We start from the raw sequence: 17,066 nt of genomic DNA, 5'->3' as shown, positions 1-17,066 counted from the left end.
TAAAGGAGCTAGTTCATAATACTTAGTAGCCCTTGATAACTGTTAGTGTCTGTTATTCGTCATTTTTATTACTTGTGATTATTTCCAGCTGAGGCATCTGAACCCCTGTTTCTACTAAACAGCACTCTGTTATAGTGCCTAATATTATTATGTTGGCTGTCCTAGAAAAGGACTAGCTTTCCAAAGTCCACATTGGCAGAGGGAAAGCTGCCTTGCTTTGTTGGAAATATCTGCAGAGTGACAGAGAAGAAAAAACAGAGATGTTAGGAGCTAGACAGCAGCTGGGTTTGGGCACTGGCTCTGCCACCCACTCCTTGTGGGACCCTGAATGTATTAACTTCCCTGGGCCTGACTTTCCTTATCTGTATAGAGATTCGTCTCAGGAGCTGATATAAATAGCAAATGTAAATGGTTGTACTGGAAGCCTTGTTGGATTGTCTAGCCAGACTCTTTGGAAACTGGGTCATAGGAATGGGTACCTCACAGCCATGTTTCTGCTAAGTCGTCCTGTCCCACTAATCCCAGCTTATCCAGAAAGGAGTACACACTAAGGTAAATTAGATTCTTTGTCTCAGCACTCTGGAATTGAGACCACGAGCTTCAATCTCAGGGTAGCTGGCCTATTAAGAGGAGAAAAATTTGGGAACACTGTGCCCTATGAAAGGGTAACAGGGAGGGAGAATTTGGGGAAGAGAGGGGAGGGGGAGAGACAGAGAGAAATGAAAATGTATGCAAAGGAGCAAAGATAAGAGATGGAGAGAAAGTTCTGAGTATGTGAACTCTGGGAGCACTCAGTTCTCAGAACTAAGAACAAATCTCCCCTTTTGTGTTTCAGCTGCCTCGAGTGGATGTCTCTTACCTGCCACCAAAAAGCCTCACCGGGAACTTAGAATAGTGTCCAGGAGGCAGTGCTCAATAAATATTACTGTGTTCTCTTTCTTGACCCTTCCCAACTTTTCTCTTTCTCTTCTCACTTTCCAACGCTGGTCAAATTTTGCTGGTGGCCTGATGGTCTTCCTTATTTCCTCAAGGAGTTCACTTAATTTTATGGCTTTATAGTCTAGAAGGGACAAAGCATAAGACTCTGCCTTCAGCCCCCCAGGGCTCTCCTTGCCCACATCTAGTTATCTCAAGGGCATCACCACTAAGATCACTGCTATGACCTGAAAACTTGGTGTTTAAAAGTGAGTTCATTATCTTTCCCCTCAAAGGACACACCTTCCCAGCATTCCATTGTTATCAATGGTGCTCTTTCCCAGGGCTCATAAAAGACATGATTTCTTTTTCTGCTTTATTCATTTCCCACATCCAATCAATCATGATGATAGCCACTGCCTGCTCTGCACAATATCTGATTCTCCATTCCTGCAGCCACACCCCTCACACTGGATAAAGGCAGCGCCTCTTAACTAAACCACCAGGCCTACAATCCCTTTTTACAATCAGTTGGGTATGAAAGTCTTATTATTTGTTCACAATTATGCTAACCACTATAGGGAATTTAGAAGTGAGAGGCTATTTTTTGTTTGTAAAGTATTTGTGTAGTAGAAACCTCTTGGGTGACTATCCAGAGCACAGCAATCATTCTTTCTCTGGGAACTGCCTCCAATATACAGACAGGGATGCCCAGAAATCATGTCATTACTATACGATGCTGCCCCCAAACATACCTAATTGATGAAGGAGTGGAGAACAGACCCAGTCTGAGCCAACTGGATTCCCTCTCCCAGAATCTGGATTTTAATTTTTTTAATGTTTATTTATTTTTCAGAGAGAAAGAGAGAGAGATAGAGAGAGAGAGAGGGAGTGCAAGCTGGGGAGGGGCAGAGAGAGAGGGAAACACAGAATCTGAAGCAGGCTCCAGGCTCTGGGCAATCAGCACAGAGCCCGATGTGGGGCTTGAACCCATGAAATGCAAGATTATGACCTGAGCCGAAGTCAGACACTGAACCCAAGACTGAGCCACCCAAGCGCCCCCCAGAATCTGGAATTTGAGAATGACAGACACAGATTGAGAGCTGCTAGAGGTTTGAGTCATAGTCACTGGAGAGCAACCCCTGCCTTTGAGACCCCAGGAGTTGTCCTGGAACATGCTCTTCTGGAGGCTTGATTGTTAGACCTCTTCCTCAGATTCTAAGAGAGATATCCCAGCATGCTGTTTTTGTTTTTTCTTTTAACTTAAGTGAGCCAGAGTTGATTTGTATTGCTTTCTCCAACAAGAATCTTAACAAGTCTTAAAAGTCTTAACAAAATGACAGAGTTTGTCTCAAAGGCCTTAACGAAAGCCAGACAGATATTACTGTCTCCATTTTTCAGGTGGAGCTAGAGGTTCAGAGAAGCTAAATGATTTGTCTAAGATCACATGGGTTGCGCTTGACAGAACTGGAACTAGAATTCTGTCTTCTAATTCCTAAAATAGCTCTCTTTCCTCTCCACCATTCTGTTTCAGGGAGCTCAAACTCTCGCTGGCACAAATGGACAGTCTTTTCTTTTTTTTTTTTTTTTTAAATGTTTATTTATTATTGAGATACAGAGAGACACAGAGCATGAGCAGGGGAGGAGTAGAGAGAGGGGGAGACACAGAATCCAAAGCAAGCTCCAGGCTCTGAGCTGTCAGCACAGAGCCTGACATGGGGCTCGAACCCACAAACTGTGAGATCATGACCTGAGCCGAAGTTGGTTGCCTAACCAACTGAGCCATCCAGGTGCCCCTGGACACTCTTTTCATATTAGTTCGGTCTACTATGAACTGCCCATCCTCTGAAATCCTTCAGCATTTATTACCCATACAACTGAACAGTCTTCTGACACATCATTCTCATCCATTGCCTGCCTTGCTGCTCAAGTAAATACAGTGCCTGTTCAATACTAAGTGTACCTTTATTTACCAAACAACAAAATAGTAGCTGGGTTTTGTGGAGGACCCCGGGTACAGAATTAGGGTAGAGCCCCTAGCAGGCAGAGGAGAAGTAAGAGGCATTAAGGACAGGTCTGCCTCCATTAAAATTCCAGTAGAGTAGGTCTTAGTGCCTGTGTCTGCTGTTGGCCACCAACAGCATCTAAAAAGCACGCCCACTGCTATTCTGCTTATTTCTAGAACCCTGGCCTGGACAGAGCTATGTAGTAATTTGCCAGTCAAAGCCCCTACCCACTGGTCCCTTCTGTCTACCCTATCCATCACATCCTTCAAGCTTAATCAGAAGATCTATCTGGATTAATTTCACATCAATCTTATAATTTATTTATTTATTTATTTATTAAAAAAATTTTTTTTCAACGTTTTTTGTTTGTTTGTTTTGTTTTTTGGGACAGAGAGAGACAGAGCATGAACAGGGGAGGGGCAGAGAGAGAGGGAGACAGAGAATCGGAAACAGGCTCCAGGCTCCGGGCCATCAGCCCAGAGCCTGACGCGGGGCTCGAACTCACGGACCGCGAGATCGTGACCTGGCTGAAGTCGGACGCTTAACCGACTGCGCCACCCAGGTGCCCCTAAAATTTTTTTTTTTTAATTTTTATTTTTTTGAGAGACAGAGTGCAAGTGGGAGGGGCAGAGAGAGAGGGAGACACAGAATCCGAAGCAGGCTCCAGGCTCTGAGCTGTCAGCACAGAGCCTGATGTAGGGCTTGAACTTGTGAACTATGAGATCATGACCTGAGCCGAAGTCGAGTGCTTAACCAACTAGCCACCCAGAGGCCCAATCTTATCATTTCTTTACTCTACATCCCAGTTGCCATTGCATTTTTTTCTTTTCTATTAAAGTTCTCAACAGAATTTTTACAGCTTTTTTGACTTTGAGATAATAGACATACAATAAACAATACATATTTAAGTGTATAGTTTGATGATTTTGACTTATGTGTACATCCATGAAACACCATCACCACAATCAAGATAATAAACATATGGGGGTGTATGGGTGGCCCAGTCGGTTAAGCATCCAACTCTTAACTTTGGCTCAGGTCATGATCTCACGGCTTGTGAGTCTGAGCCCCCCATCAGGCTCTGCACTGACGGCACAGAGCCTGCTTGGGATTCTGTCTCCCTCTCTCTCTGCCCCTCCCGGGCTTGCTCTCTCTCTCTCAAAATAATAAAAATAAACAACAACAAAAAAAGACAATGAACATATGGATCACTTCCTAAAGTTTTTTTGTGTTACTTTGTAACTTCTCACTCCTGTTTCTCCCCACTCTACTCCTATTTTCAGATAACCACTGATCTGATGTCACCTTACATAAGTTTGCATTTTCTAGAATTTTATATAAATGGAATAATATGACATAGATCTTCTTTTTCTGGCTTCTTTCACACAGCATGATTATTTTGAGATTCATTCAAGTTGTAGCATGTATCAATAGTTTGTTCCTTTTTATTGCTGATAGTATTCCATTGTAAGGATATACCATAATGTGTTTATCCATTCATCTGTTGATGGACATTTGTTTCCAGGGTTTAGCTATTATGAATTGAACTTCTATGAACATTTGTGTACATGTTTTTGTTTGGGCACGTGCTTTGTTTTACCTAGGAGTGGAACTGCCGGGTCATATGGTCAGTATTTAATATTCTAGTGGGTGTATAGTTGAATCTCACTGCGGTTTTAATTTGTTTTTCACTAATCACAGTGAGGGAACGTCTTTTCATATGCTTATTTATAAATCTTCTTTCGTGGAGTATCATAATAGATCTTTTCCCCCATCCTTTCCATATTGTGTTCATAGCTTCTTTGGTTCTTTTTATTTAAATACTGAGGAGGCATGCATTGGCATGGGTCATGAGAAGACTGGCAAATGCCTTACGATTCTTCTTTATGATGGATTTCCCCTCCCTGTAGGTTACTCAGCAGAAGTGCCTCTCCTCTTAGGTACCTCTCTTCTTGGTTTTTGGGAGCTGTACTCTTTTATTCCCTGCACATGGACTTTCAGGGAATTTGTAGACGTGCCCAGTGATGCAATGATCCATGCAATTCTCTCATGGACACCAACTATCTTTAATTCTAGGTTATACCCCTTCTTAGCTCAAATTTTGGTTGATACTTGACAGTGGGTATTTTACTACTGGCTGGACAGATCTAGATGCAGAGTATGGGGAAATTCAGTGTACTTTTGCTGTTTGTGACTTGCATTTGTGGATCTTCTGAGCTGGCTGGTCGAAAATGTGGCAGCCCACTGCTGCCAATTCTTGTAGAAGTGAGATTCTGGTATTGTAACATTTTTTTGAGTCCTGTGGCTGCCTATCACCCTCTTTCTGTGGAGTGAAGCTGAGTAGGAAACTGTATTCATTCTTAAATCTGCATTAATATCATTTTACTCTTCTTGATGTATTAGTTGGAATAGTTCTCAACCTATTTATGAAGTGTGGTCCCTTCCAAATGGACTGTAAACTCTTGGAGGGCAAAGATGAATACTTCTAGGAAATTTGTATACTTCATTAAAGTACCACAGTGTTCTAAATACAGAAGACCCTTGATAACTGTCTACTGCTTAACAAACCTGTTATCTCGTTAGCCTTCAATTCTGAAAACTAATCACCAGTCTAATTAGCCTTATAGATTTGTGGGTTGGAAAAAAAAAAACTACTCATTTTCCTGGAGTGTGTGAGAAATCTCAGATTCAGAATTTTAGGCTTCAGAGAAACTGAAGGGGCTATTTCATAGATGAGAAAAGTAAAGCATCAAAAAGTTAAACACTTGCTTAAGTGCATCACCTCCTTTGTAAAGCCCTTCTGGATCTTTTGACATGGAATCGACCATTCACTAACTCCTCCATACTCATACTATACTTTTTAAAACTTTTGTCACAGTCCCCAAGACACTTGATTACACCTTGCTTGGCTTTAGGAACAGGACTCATGTCTTATCTTTGTAGCATCAATTCCCGGACACTGCCTGGAACTATGAGGCACTCAATAAGTCAATAAATGAATTTGGCTGAGTGTGGCTGGAGTTAAGTACAAATACAACAGTAAAATGAATACAACCATGTTTCTCAAAAGTAAAATATGTGTTAGGTATCATGCTACATGACTTACATTTATTTCTTATTTGGTATTCTCAATAGCTCTGTGAAGTATACAGCTATTCTTATTTTATAGATGAGGAAACTGAGGTGCTGAGAAGTTAAATAGCTTCCCAAAGGTCACACAGCTAGAAAGAGGCAGAGCTGGCACTTGAACTTAGGCATCTGATTATAGAGTTTGCCTCACAACTATAGCGTGATTAATGAGAATGCAGTGCTGCCCTTTCTGAGAATTTTAAATGTTGTTCCTCTCCTTTCTACTCATCTTTTAGTTGGTTTTCAAGGGTAATTATATTTGTGGATATTCCTGAGTATTTCTCCTCCATGCACAGATATTGATATGAAAGAGGCCAAGCGATTTGATAATGTATACAAAGCCACTCAAACATTTGTTAGTCAAGTCACTGATTCTGTGTGGTCCGGATAATTTGTGATAAGGTCACAATACTTACATTTAGGATATGCACAATGTCCTCTATGTGGCTGTGGATGAATGCTCCTACGGTTTCATCATAAGGTAAAGCTCGGCTGAGAGAAGACAAAGATCTTAGGAATGTCAGCTTCTCAAGTTCACTCTGAATTTGTGGAAAAATGACAAAAACACAATTACATATTATAATCTCATTTGATAATTGTAGAGGGCTTTTAAAAAATGTCTATTTATTTATTTTGAGAGACAGGGAGAGCACATGTGGGAGGGGCAGAGAAAGAGGGAAAGAGAGAATCTCAAACAGGCTCTGCACCATCAGTGTGGGGCTTGATGCAGGGCTCAAACTCACGAACCACGAGATTATGACCTGAGCAGAAATCAAGAATTAGATGCTTAACTAACTGAGCCACCCAGGCACCCCTGTAGAGGGCGTTGGGGAAGTTTCCTGTAATGTTTCAAACATCTGACATCTCATTAATTCTAGCATCAGTCTTTTATTATAAGTAATGAATAAATTACAGGGGAATGAAATTCCTCATCTGCTGGTCCTGCTTGGGCTTACAATTTAGTTTTCCCTCTCAGCTAGATTAAATGCTAAATTACTAACTGCTCCATGATGGCTCTCCCCACCTTTAGTCTTTGCTTCCCCACCTACCCACCCTGTCTGTATACTGATTAACTGATTAAACTTTCTAAATGTGACCTTTGATGCTGTTACTTCCAGCTCTCGCTCTTTTTTTAGTTTTTATTTGAGAGAGAGAGAGAGAGAGAGAGAGAGAGACCATGAGCTGGGGGGAGGGGCAGAGGGGGGAAGGGGGAGAGAGAGAGAGAGAGACAGACAGAGAGAGAGAGAGAGAGAGAGAGAGAGAGAGAGAATCTTAAGCAGGCTCCAGGCTCAGCATGCAGCCCGATGTGGGGCTCAAACCCATGATGCAGGATCATGACCTGAGTCTATATTAAGAGTCAGACACTCAAACAACTAAGCCACTCAGGTGCCCCACTTCTAGCTCTCTTCATGCCATTAAAGATTATTTTGAGACTTTAAGGGTTCCTATTAAAATGCAAGATCTTGGGAGCCTGGGTGGCTCAGTAGGTTGAGCCTTCAACTCTTTTTTTTTTTTTTTTTTTTTTTTTATTTGAGAGAGAGAGAGGCAGAGCACAAACTGGAGAGGGGCAGAGAGATGGAGACAGAATCTGAAGCAGGCTGCAGGCTCCAAGCTGTAAGCTGTCAGTATAGAGCCCGACATGGGGCTCGAACTCACAAGCAGTGAGATCATGACCTGAGCCAAAGTCAGACGCTTAACGGACTGAGCCACCCAGGCGCCCCGAGCCTTCGATTCTTGATATTGGCACAGGTCATGATCTCACTGCCCATGAGACAGACCCTAAATGGGGCTCTGTGCTGACAGCGAGGAGGCTGCTTGGGATTCTCTCTCTCTCTGCCCCTCCACACCCCCTGACCCCCTGCTTCCACATGCATGCATGCTCTCTATCTCTCTCAAAAGAAGTAAATATTTTTAAAAAACAAGTCATTATTTGAAGAATAAAAATCTTTTGTATTATTCTTTTTCTGATTGTAAAAATAGTATCTATCACAGAAACCTTGGAAAATAAAGTATAAAGAAGATACCAATAATTTCACAATCTTGAGAGAATTTCTTCTAATCTTTCTCTACTGGGCTAGAGATAGTATAAACTGGTATAAGCTCTCTGGACAGCGAGTAGCAATACATACAGCCAGAAGCTGACTTCATGGCCTAATTCTTTCTCATCTAGATTAGTACAACAATCCAACACTGAGTTTCCCTGCTCCAGTTTGCTCCCCTCCAATCTATTTCCCTAGCCATCACCAGATTCATCTTTATTAAGTGCAAATTTGATCAGGTAACTCCCTATCAAGTATCTTTCAGTAGAACCCATGGAGGTCAAGGCTCTCCCAGTGTGACCCCAGCTAACCTCTTCAAATTCATCTCTTCCTTGCCCTGCAGCATTCTGAGCTTTAGACAAATGAATTTTTATGCTGCCCTTTCTTGGTTCTGGGTCTTTGCACCTTCTGAATTCTCTACACTTCTTTTTGTTTACTGACTAAAATCTATATATCCTTTAAGACTTGGAAAATGCATTTCCTCCTGAAGCAGCATTAGGTGCCTTTCCTAAGAGTATCCATAAACCTCATGTGTATATTGCTATCATGGTATTTGTGATACTCTGACAAAACTATCTTCTTATTCATCTATTTTCCTGCCTGGTTGTGGGTTCAGATCAAGGCAGGGAATGGATTTTCTTTTTTTTTTCAATTCACTGCAGCAATGCAATCCCTATATTAATTACAAAGAAATGCTTTATATAAAGCTCTGCTGCCATGAAGTGTAAAGAACAGTTTAAGTCAAAAGTGAAGACCAACAGGGGTGCCTGAGTGGCTCTGTCGGTTTAGTGTCCGACTTTAGCTCAGGTCATGATCTTACTGTTTGTGAGTTCAAGCCCTGCATCGGGCTCTGTGCCGACAGCTCAGAGCCTGGAGCCTGCTTTGTCTCCCTCCCTCTCTCTTTCTCTCTCAAAAATAAATAAACATTAAAAAAAAAAAAGTGAAGACCAACATTCTGGCTTTAAAAAAATTTTTTTTAAATGTTATTTATTTTTGAGAGAGAGAGAGAGAAAGAGAGAGAGAGAGATGGAGTGTGAGCAGAGGAGGGGCAGAGAGAGAGAGGGAGACACAGCATCCAAAGCAGGCTCCAGGCTCTGAGTGGTCAGCACAGAGCCTGATGTGGGGCTTGAACCCACAAACCGTGAGATCATGACCTGAGCCGAAGTCAGACACTTAACCGACTGAGCCACCCAGGGGCCCCTAAAAAATTTTTAATTAGCATTATACATAAAGGAAATGTAAAGCTTGAATAATTTTTACAAACCAAAACCTCTGCATATATATATTCAAAGAAAATGAAATCTGGATCTCAAAGAGACCTCTGCACTCCCAGGTTCACCGCAGCATTATTCACAACAGCCAAGATATGGAAACAACCTAAGTGTCTGTTGACAAATGACAGACACCTTCGATACTGTCACGTAAACATACCAGGCTTCTCTCAGTTCATAAAACATGCTCTTCTCCTTTCTGCCTCAAGGTTGTTAAACATACCATGTCCTATTTCTGGAATACTTCCTCCAATTCTAACTTCTCCTAGTGTCTCCTAGTCATTCCTCAGATCTGAGCTCAAGGTGTCCTTCCTCAGAAATGCCCAAGGTTGGGGCGCCTGGGTGGCTCAGTCGGTTAAGCGTCCGACTTCAGCTCAGGTCATAATCTTGAGGTCTGTGGGTTCGAGCCCCGTGTCCGGCTCTGTGCTGACAGCTCGGAGCCAGGAGCCTGTTTCAGATTCTGTGTCTCCCTCTTCCTCTGACCCTCCCCTGTTCATGCTCTCTCTCTGTCTCAAAAATAAATAAATGTTAAAAAAAATTAAAAAAAAAGAAATGCCCAAGGTTAAGATAAATTCTTCTGTTATGTGCTCTCACAGAATAAACTAATGAATGAATGTTTTGCCTGAACAACAGAATACTGTGCTAAGTAGGAAAATATAGATCTATAGCTATTGACCTAGAAAACTTTTTTCCTCCCACCATCTCTGATGTGAGAGGGGGGCTCTGAGAGAGAGGGGGAGACACAGAATCTGAAGCAGGCTCCAGGCTCTGAGCTGTCAGCACAGAGCCTGACACGGGGCTTGAACCCATGAACCGCAAGATCATGACCCAAGCCAAAGCTGGATGCTTAACCAATTGAGCCACCCAGGCATGCCTAATTACATGCATTTATATGTGTTGAAGAAAAAGACTGAAAATAAATACACTAAAACGTTAACATTAGTTATCTTAGGAGAGTGGGATTTGTAAAGACTTTTATTTTTATTTTCTTCCTTTAATAGGAATTTTATAGTTTTTATAAACAAGTATAAATACAATTTATAAATGTATATATGTATATTATCAAAATATAATCATAAATAAGTTTTATAGTGTAGAATATCAGTTATATTTGCATGTTAACAAAACAATAAATGTTTAAAATATTTGTTAAAATGGAGGAATAAGTTGGATAACTAGGTAAGACTGCTTGCGCATACCTGTAGGTCACCATTAAAAAACTCCTGGATAGACTGGATCAGCCTCTCAACAATGGGCTCACTGAGGGGGCCTTGTTGGGTCAGGTGTCTGAAGCTATCTGTGAGCGATTCCTGAGGGAGTCCAGCGATGTCAGAGATGTCCGAGTCTAATACCAAAACGAACACAGCAGGTGATGCCTCCATACTACGTAAAGTTATACAGTCTAGTGGGGAGAGCCACTGGACATCAGGTTAGGCATGTCCTGGTCTCACCTTTACTATCTGCTCTGCAACCTTGACTAAGTCCCTTCTGCTCTCTGAGTCTCAATTTTCTCAATTACAAATTTAACATTCTTTAAGGGCCTCCTAAGCTACAAAAACCTTTAAGTGTGAGCTATGACAGAGTGGTTAAGAGCACGGACTTTATATCTCAGTTTGAGACTAATTTGAATCCTGGCTCTACTACTTATTAGTTGTATGATCTTTATCAAGTTAGTTTGCCTCTTGGAACCTTAGTTTCCTCACCTGTAAGACAGGGTTATTATGAGGATTAAGTGAGGTAATAAATACAAAAGACTTATCTCAGTATGTGGCCTCCAATAAGCATTTAAATAGTAGATTTTATTATTTATTTAAAAAAAATTTTTTTTTCAACGTTTTATTTATTTTTGGGACAGAGAGAGACAGAGCATGAACGGGGGAGGGGCAGAGAGAGAGAGGGAGACACAGAATCGGAAACAGGCTCCAGGCTCTGAGCCATCAGCCCAGAGCCTGACGTGGGGCTCGAACTCACGGACCGCGAGATTGTGACCTGGCTGAAGTCGGACGCTTAACCGACTGCGCCACCCAGGCGCCCCTAGCTTTTATTATTAAAATGTCTATGACTCTGGGGTGCCTGGGTGGCTCAGTCGGCTAAGCATCTGACTTCGGCTCAGGTCATGATCTCGCAGTCTGTGAGTTTGAGCCCTGCGTTGGGCTCTGTGCTGGCAGCTCAGAGCCTCGAGCCTACTTTGGATTCTGTGTCTCCCTCTCTTCTCTCTCTGCCCCTCCCCTGCTCATGTTCTGTCTCTCTCAAATATAAACATTAAAAAAAAAAAGTCTATGACTCTGTAGTGACAACAGCTTAAAATATAGTAGCAGCCCCTTGTTGATCTCTCCCTACTGGACCAGGTTGCAGTAAATATCTGAAGTCTCTCCTTCCAGACCTGGGATATACTTTGATTAAGAGTACAGGCTATGGAGTAGGTCTGCCTAGGCTTGGATCCTTGCTCTGCCTCTTTCTAGCATTCTGACCTTGTGTGATCTTACTTTCTCCGGACATATTTCTTCATTTCCAAAATGGGGATGATAATAGAGCCTACCTCATTTGGTTGATACAGAGCTAGCACCAAGGAAGTGTTGGTAAATATTATTCCTTTGTTGAGTGACAATTATGGTGGCATCCTTTCCCTCTTCGTATTGCTTTGCATCCTTACCTCCTCTATTTTCCTAAACCAAATCCCTTATTCCTGTCGGGGAAACAGTCTTACTATTTCCCCCTTTACATACCCATCATCTGAGGGTTTCTACCACCCTTCTTCTGTACACTTTTTGGTCTCCTGAATTATAGCCTCTCCTGCAGATTCCTGCAACTCACTGTCACATTCTTCTCATGCACTAGAAGCCCTGTTCTCAATCACCTCTCATCTTTGCATGGGCTTTCCTTCTCTCTGCATGTTTCTCCTTCTTCCCCACCTTCCCTACTTCCTACCCTGTTTGCCTAGCTAGCACCCACTCATCTTTCAGGGCTCTGCGCCAGGATGCCTTTCTTAAATCCTCTCTTTGCCCGTTTTGACTAAGTATCCTCCTAGCTGCTAAAAAACCTCTTTATATCTGTTCCCTATCCCCACTCCCAATCATCCATATTAAACTGAGTTCCAGCCATTTATTTATAAGTTTGTTCTGTTCACTAGTAGATCTCCAGCAGCTAGATCAGTGTTTATAGCATAGTAGGGCTTCAATAAATATTTGTTGATTGAGTGTAGAAATGAGTAAATGTAGTTCCTAAATAGTCTTTCCTTTCTCATGCACATGCTATTATATCCACCTGGAATGTTCCTTCCTCTACTTCTTGCATGGGTTGTTCTTTCATATCCTGGAGGACTCCTTCAGGTTTGAACCACACCATCTCAGATAGGTGTTCTCTGACGACCATGGCTTAAAATCGGTTCCCATCTCCCTTACTTTTTGTCTCAGCCCTTTGTATAATTATTTTAGAGTATTAACTACAGCTCATACTTTATTTGATATGTTTACTTTTTTTGGTCCTTTCCAGCAAATTCTTTGAGGACAGGGAACATGTCAATCTTGTTCATTACTGTACACTCAGCAACTGGTACTCAATGAATGTTTGCAGAATAAAAGATAGATATTCTGTAGCCCAAAAAAGTTTCCATCTACAACCATCTTTCTCTTATCAGAATCCTTCCAGCACCTAGACTCTGTGCAAGTCTGCAGGATTGCCTGTCACAGTTTCTTATATGTCTACACAAATATATTTTATCTCATTTTGCCAACCATATTCCAAGCTCTTAAATGCAGGGACCAAATTCATTGTCAAAGTCTAGTTGAGGGCTCTTATCCAGCAATGTGACTTGAAAAGTCCCTGCCAAAAAATAAATAAATAAATAAATAAATAAATAAATAAATAAAATCCTTTCCTCCTTTCACCTGTAAGTTCAAGGCTACTTGCATCGTTTTTAACATCCTCTAAGTTGCTCAGCTGCAAATCCACACTTCCTGAATCATTGTCAGAAGCACAGGGGATCACTATTTCCTCCCGACTACAGATCCTAGGAATGAAGAGGGGATTAGAAAGGTTAGTATTTTAGGACTGCTTCCATGTCATCACTCAGGTGAAAGCTTAAATGTCACCTTCTCAGAGAAGCATTTACTGGTCACCAGTCTAAGTGAAGTAGCCTCTCCCCACGCAGTCCCACAGCTGGTTTCTAATTTTTTTTTCATAGTATTTAACCATTACCTACAACTATCAAGTTCATTTGTGTTTGTTTGTTGACTGTCTCCCATCAGACCGTAAGCTCCATGAGGACAGAAACCTTCTCTACAGTCATGGCTGTATTCCCAGCACCTAGCACATTGTCAGCCTCATGGGGCATGAATGGATAGGTAAGAAATACCATGCTGCTGTTAAAAGAAACTGAGGTAGAACAATTTCCCCTTCCCTAATCTCCTTTACCCTTTCCTACTTTTTGTTTCTATAGCATGCAATACCTTTTAATGTATCATTCACTTACTTATGATATTGTTTATCATCTCCTCTTGCAAAAAATGTAAGTTCCATGAAGCCAAGGATCTTTGGCTGCTTTGTTCACGAATGTATTCTAAGAGACTAGAATACTGCCAGGCACAAGATAATGTTCAATAAAAACTGACTGAGTGACTGAATAGATCTCTATTTTCTCAATGTTTAGCATATAGTAATGAATGAAAAGGCAAGTTGTCGAGCAATGTGTGTAAATTGTGTGTGTACATATGGACAGACACACACACACACACACACAAATGTTGGGATACGTGTAGGAAAACTTATGGTATTTAAACTTTTATATTGCCTGAATTTTTTTTTTTTACATTGGCATGTATATAAGATGTTGACAAAGATGCGGAACGGGGCGGTGGGGGGGGTGGTGCACCTGAGTGGCTCAGTTGGCTAAGTGTCCAGATCTTGACTTTAGTTCAGGTCATGATCTCATGGTTTGTGAGATCAAGCCCCACGTCAGGCTCTGTGCTGATTGCACAGAACCTGCTTGGGATTCTCTCCCTCTCATTCTCGCTCTCTCTCTCAAAATGAATAAACATTAAAAAAAAAAAACAAAGATGTGGAGCACAGAACTCCTATAAATCAGAGATGGTAGTGTATATTGGTACAACCATTTTGGAAATAATTTGGCATTATCTGGTAAAGCTGCAAATGTGCCTATACCATGATTGCAATAGATGTAAACAACCATAAAAGCATACACAATGGTAAAATGTAGTAAAATAATAACGAAATGATGAGTTTCGTTTTCAATAGATTTTATTTCATTGTTAAGTTTGTATAATTTAATTTTTCTAAGTAGCTGTATTTAACAACCAATTTGAAAAGTTCTTGCTAAATTTACTAAGTGAGTCTCACAAGTCAGTATGAGATGGTTCCAGCACAACACTGGTTGTCTTATTATTGAGTTGGAAGATTTTTTTTAGTATTTGTTTATTTATTTTGAGAGAGAGGGAGAAAGCCTGAGCAGGGGAGGGGCAGAGAGAGAAGGAGAGAAAGAATTCCAAGCAAGCTCTGCACTGTTGGCTTAGAGCCCCACACAGGGCTCGATCTCACCAACCACGAAATCAATACCTAAATATAAATCAAAAGTCAGAGGCTTACCGACTGAGCCACTCAGGTGCTCCAGTAAGAGTTATATATATATATATAATATATATATTATATATATTATATATATATACTTAAAATATATTATATATATAATATATATATATTCTCTATCAGCACCATCCATTAGAAATTTCTGTGATATTGGAAATTTCTATAATTCTGTGCTGTCCAAAATGATATCCAGTGGCCACATGTGGCTATTGAGCACTTGAAATGTGACTAGCACAACTAAGGAACTTTTAATTTTAATTAATTTAAAGTCAAATTCAGATATTCACATATAACTAGTATGTAAGTATCTATTTTATTTAATAGCACAGTAGCAGACAGAAAGATCTCACTCTTCCCTATTTGGGGTAATGACATTGGGGACACTAATATTTACCATATTGTGCATGCTTTTAGATGTTCTTAACAGTTAAAAACACAGATTATTGAGTCAGAATGTCTGGATTCAAATCTTTAGTTCCTTTCTCTAGAAAATGGGAATAACAGTACAAACCTCACAGAATGGTGATAAGGAGTAAATAAAGTACGGAGAATGCTTACTACACTCGGGCTATCCTGTAAACGCTCAATTATTACAATTAGTTATTATTGAGTTCTTAGATAAGACACTTTCATTTTTTTTATTATTATTACGAGATTCTTCTTATCTTAAAACAAACAAGCTGCTTTTGTCTCAGGAGTCACGTCTATTTTTGACCCTGTTACTTCTGTAAAATTGGGCTAATAGGCTCAGAGTTATTTTGGGAGGTACTAAACGTCACCTATAGGTCAGTTACTAACGAGCGAAACAGTCTTTGGAGGAAACTGCCATAATTCCTTAAAGGAAAAAAAACTTAAAAGGAAAAGAAAAAGAAAACCTAAGCCCTCGAATATTAACCGCCTCTCCTCAAGGGACCCTACCCATTCCTTTAAAATTGGCCGGGCTGCAGAGAGAAGACTGAGTGACGGCGCGATCGGCCAATCAACGCGATTGGCCAATCAGAGGCGGCCCCGTTTCGGGCCCTCCCCAAAGCCTCATCCAACCGCGTACCGGTAGCGCCCGGATCAAGACCATTGCGAGGCGGCCGGTTCCAAATGGGCCAGGTTGCGGGGGGGAGGCGGGCCTATACAGAAGGACCGCGGCGCCCTTTGCGCGTGGGGACTGGCATTCAGGCCCAAGCTGCTGGGACTGGCCCGACCCAGCGGGACGGCAGGGACTAACCTGTGTCTAGATCCCATCCCAGCACGCGCAGACCGCCGCGAGTCCCTGGCGTCCCCTCCGGCGCGCTCTTGGCGCCACTTTCCCGAGCGGAAGTCAGCCTGCGGCTCGGGCCCTGGTGGGACCTGCTCGGAGAAATGGCGTCGCCGGGTGAGGCGTTGTGCATGGCTCGGCAACGGGGCCCCGCGGCCGGCACGCCTGGGCGAGTGGGCCGTAGCCCGCGGGAGGCTAGTGCTCGCCCCTCGGGAGCCGGCCAGGCGGGAGCTTCTTCCCCTGTGGGGAAAGGGCATGTGCTTGGGCTCTTTTTGGGGTCGTGTGATGGAGGGCTGTCTAGCTGGTGGGACTGCAGGCAAGCGGAGGTGGGGTGGGTGTGAGTGCGGCGTGGAGCTACGGGTGCCCCCGAGGCCCAACCGGGGGCCGAGGTTAACCCTAGGTCTGGCTTCACTCATTCATTTGACTCGCGGCGGTTCCCGGGCCGGCGGGGGGTGCCTGAGTGGAAGCTTTCGGCCAAATCGTTCTTCTTTGGACCGTGGTTTCCTTTTTAGTAAAAAGGAGGAAGGAAATCACTCACCTGAGAACGTAGGGTATAAATTCTGAAGTTAGATTCTCCTGGTGCATGCTTGTAGCCTGCCAAGTGTTCGTTTTGTGTTCCAGCGCAAGTTCCTTAACCTCTCCGCACCTCAGTTTCTGATGTGTAAACTAGATCAGTCACATTATCCGCTGCATAAATTGCTGTATCAAAATAAGCTGATTCCCTTGCGTAGTTTAAAATAGTATATGGCACTAAGCAAGCATCAATAAAGTTAACTGCATTGCTAAGTTATTGAGTGAGCACTGTGCAGAATGGAATCCTCATGTAGTCTCACCGCGGCGGCGTGGGGCATGTGTA

The 17,066-nt window shown here is 42.2% G+C and overlaps 2 protein-coding genes across 3 annotated transcripts in view; one reads left to right on the top strand and one right to left on the bottom strand.

Annotated features, from left to right (window-relative positions):
- MROH8 (maestro heat like repeat family member 8) overlaps positions 1-16,502 on the bottom strand; it is a 56,321-nt gene extending 39,819 nt beyond the window's left edge. Inside the window, exons 1-4 of the mRNA XM_043602416.1 lie at positions 16,181-16,502; positions 13,248-13,369; positions 10,560-10,705; positions 6,467-6,589 (exon numbers count right to left, since the gene is read on the bottom strand). Of these exons, the coding sequence (XP_043458351.1) occupies positions 6,467-6,589; positions 10,560-10,705; positions 13,248-13,369; positions 16,181-16,467 (678 nt within the window). The 5' untranslated portion in view covers positions 16,468-16,502. The remainder of the gene's footprint in view (positions 1-6,466; positions 6,590-10,559; positions 10,706-13,247; positions 13,370-16,180) is intronic.
- Positions 16,222-17,066, top strand: part of RPN2 (ribophorin II) — a 60,473-nt gene continuing 59,628 nt past the window's right edge. For both annotated transcript variants that reach the window (XM_043602415.1, XM_043602414.1), the window contains exon 1: positions 16,222-16,327. In XM_043602415.1, coding sequence (XP_043458350.1) covers positions 16,315-16,327 — 13 coding nt within the window. In that variant the 5' untranslated portion in view covers positions 16,222-16,314. The remainder of the gene's footprint in view (positions 16,328-17,066) is intronic.

Source organism: Prionailurus bengalensis, chromosome A3 (assembly GCF_016509475.1).
Source record: "Prionailurus bengalensis isolate Pbe53 chromosome A3, Fcat_Pben_1.1_paternal_pri, whole genome shotgun sequence".
Lineage (NCBI taxonomy): Eukaryota > Metazoa > Chordata > Mammalia > Carnivora > Felidae > Prionailurus > Prionailurus bengalensis.
Note: the sequence above shows the minus strand (reverse complement) of the source record. Positions and strands in the feature narration are given on the sequence as shown.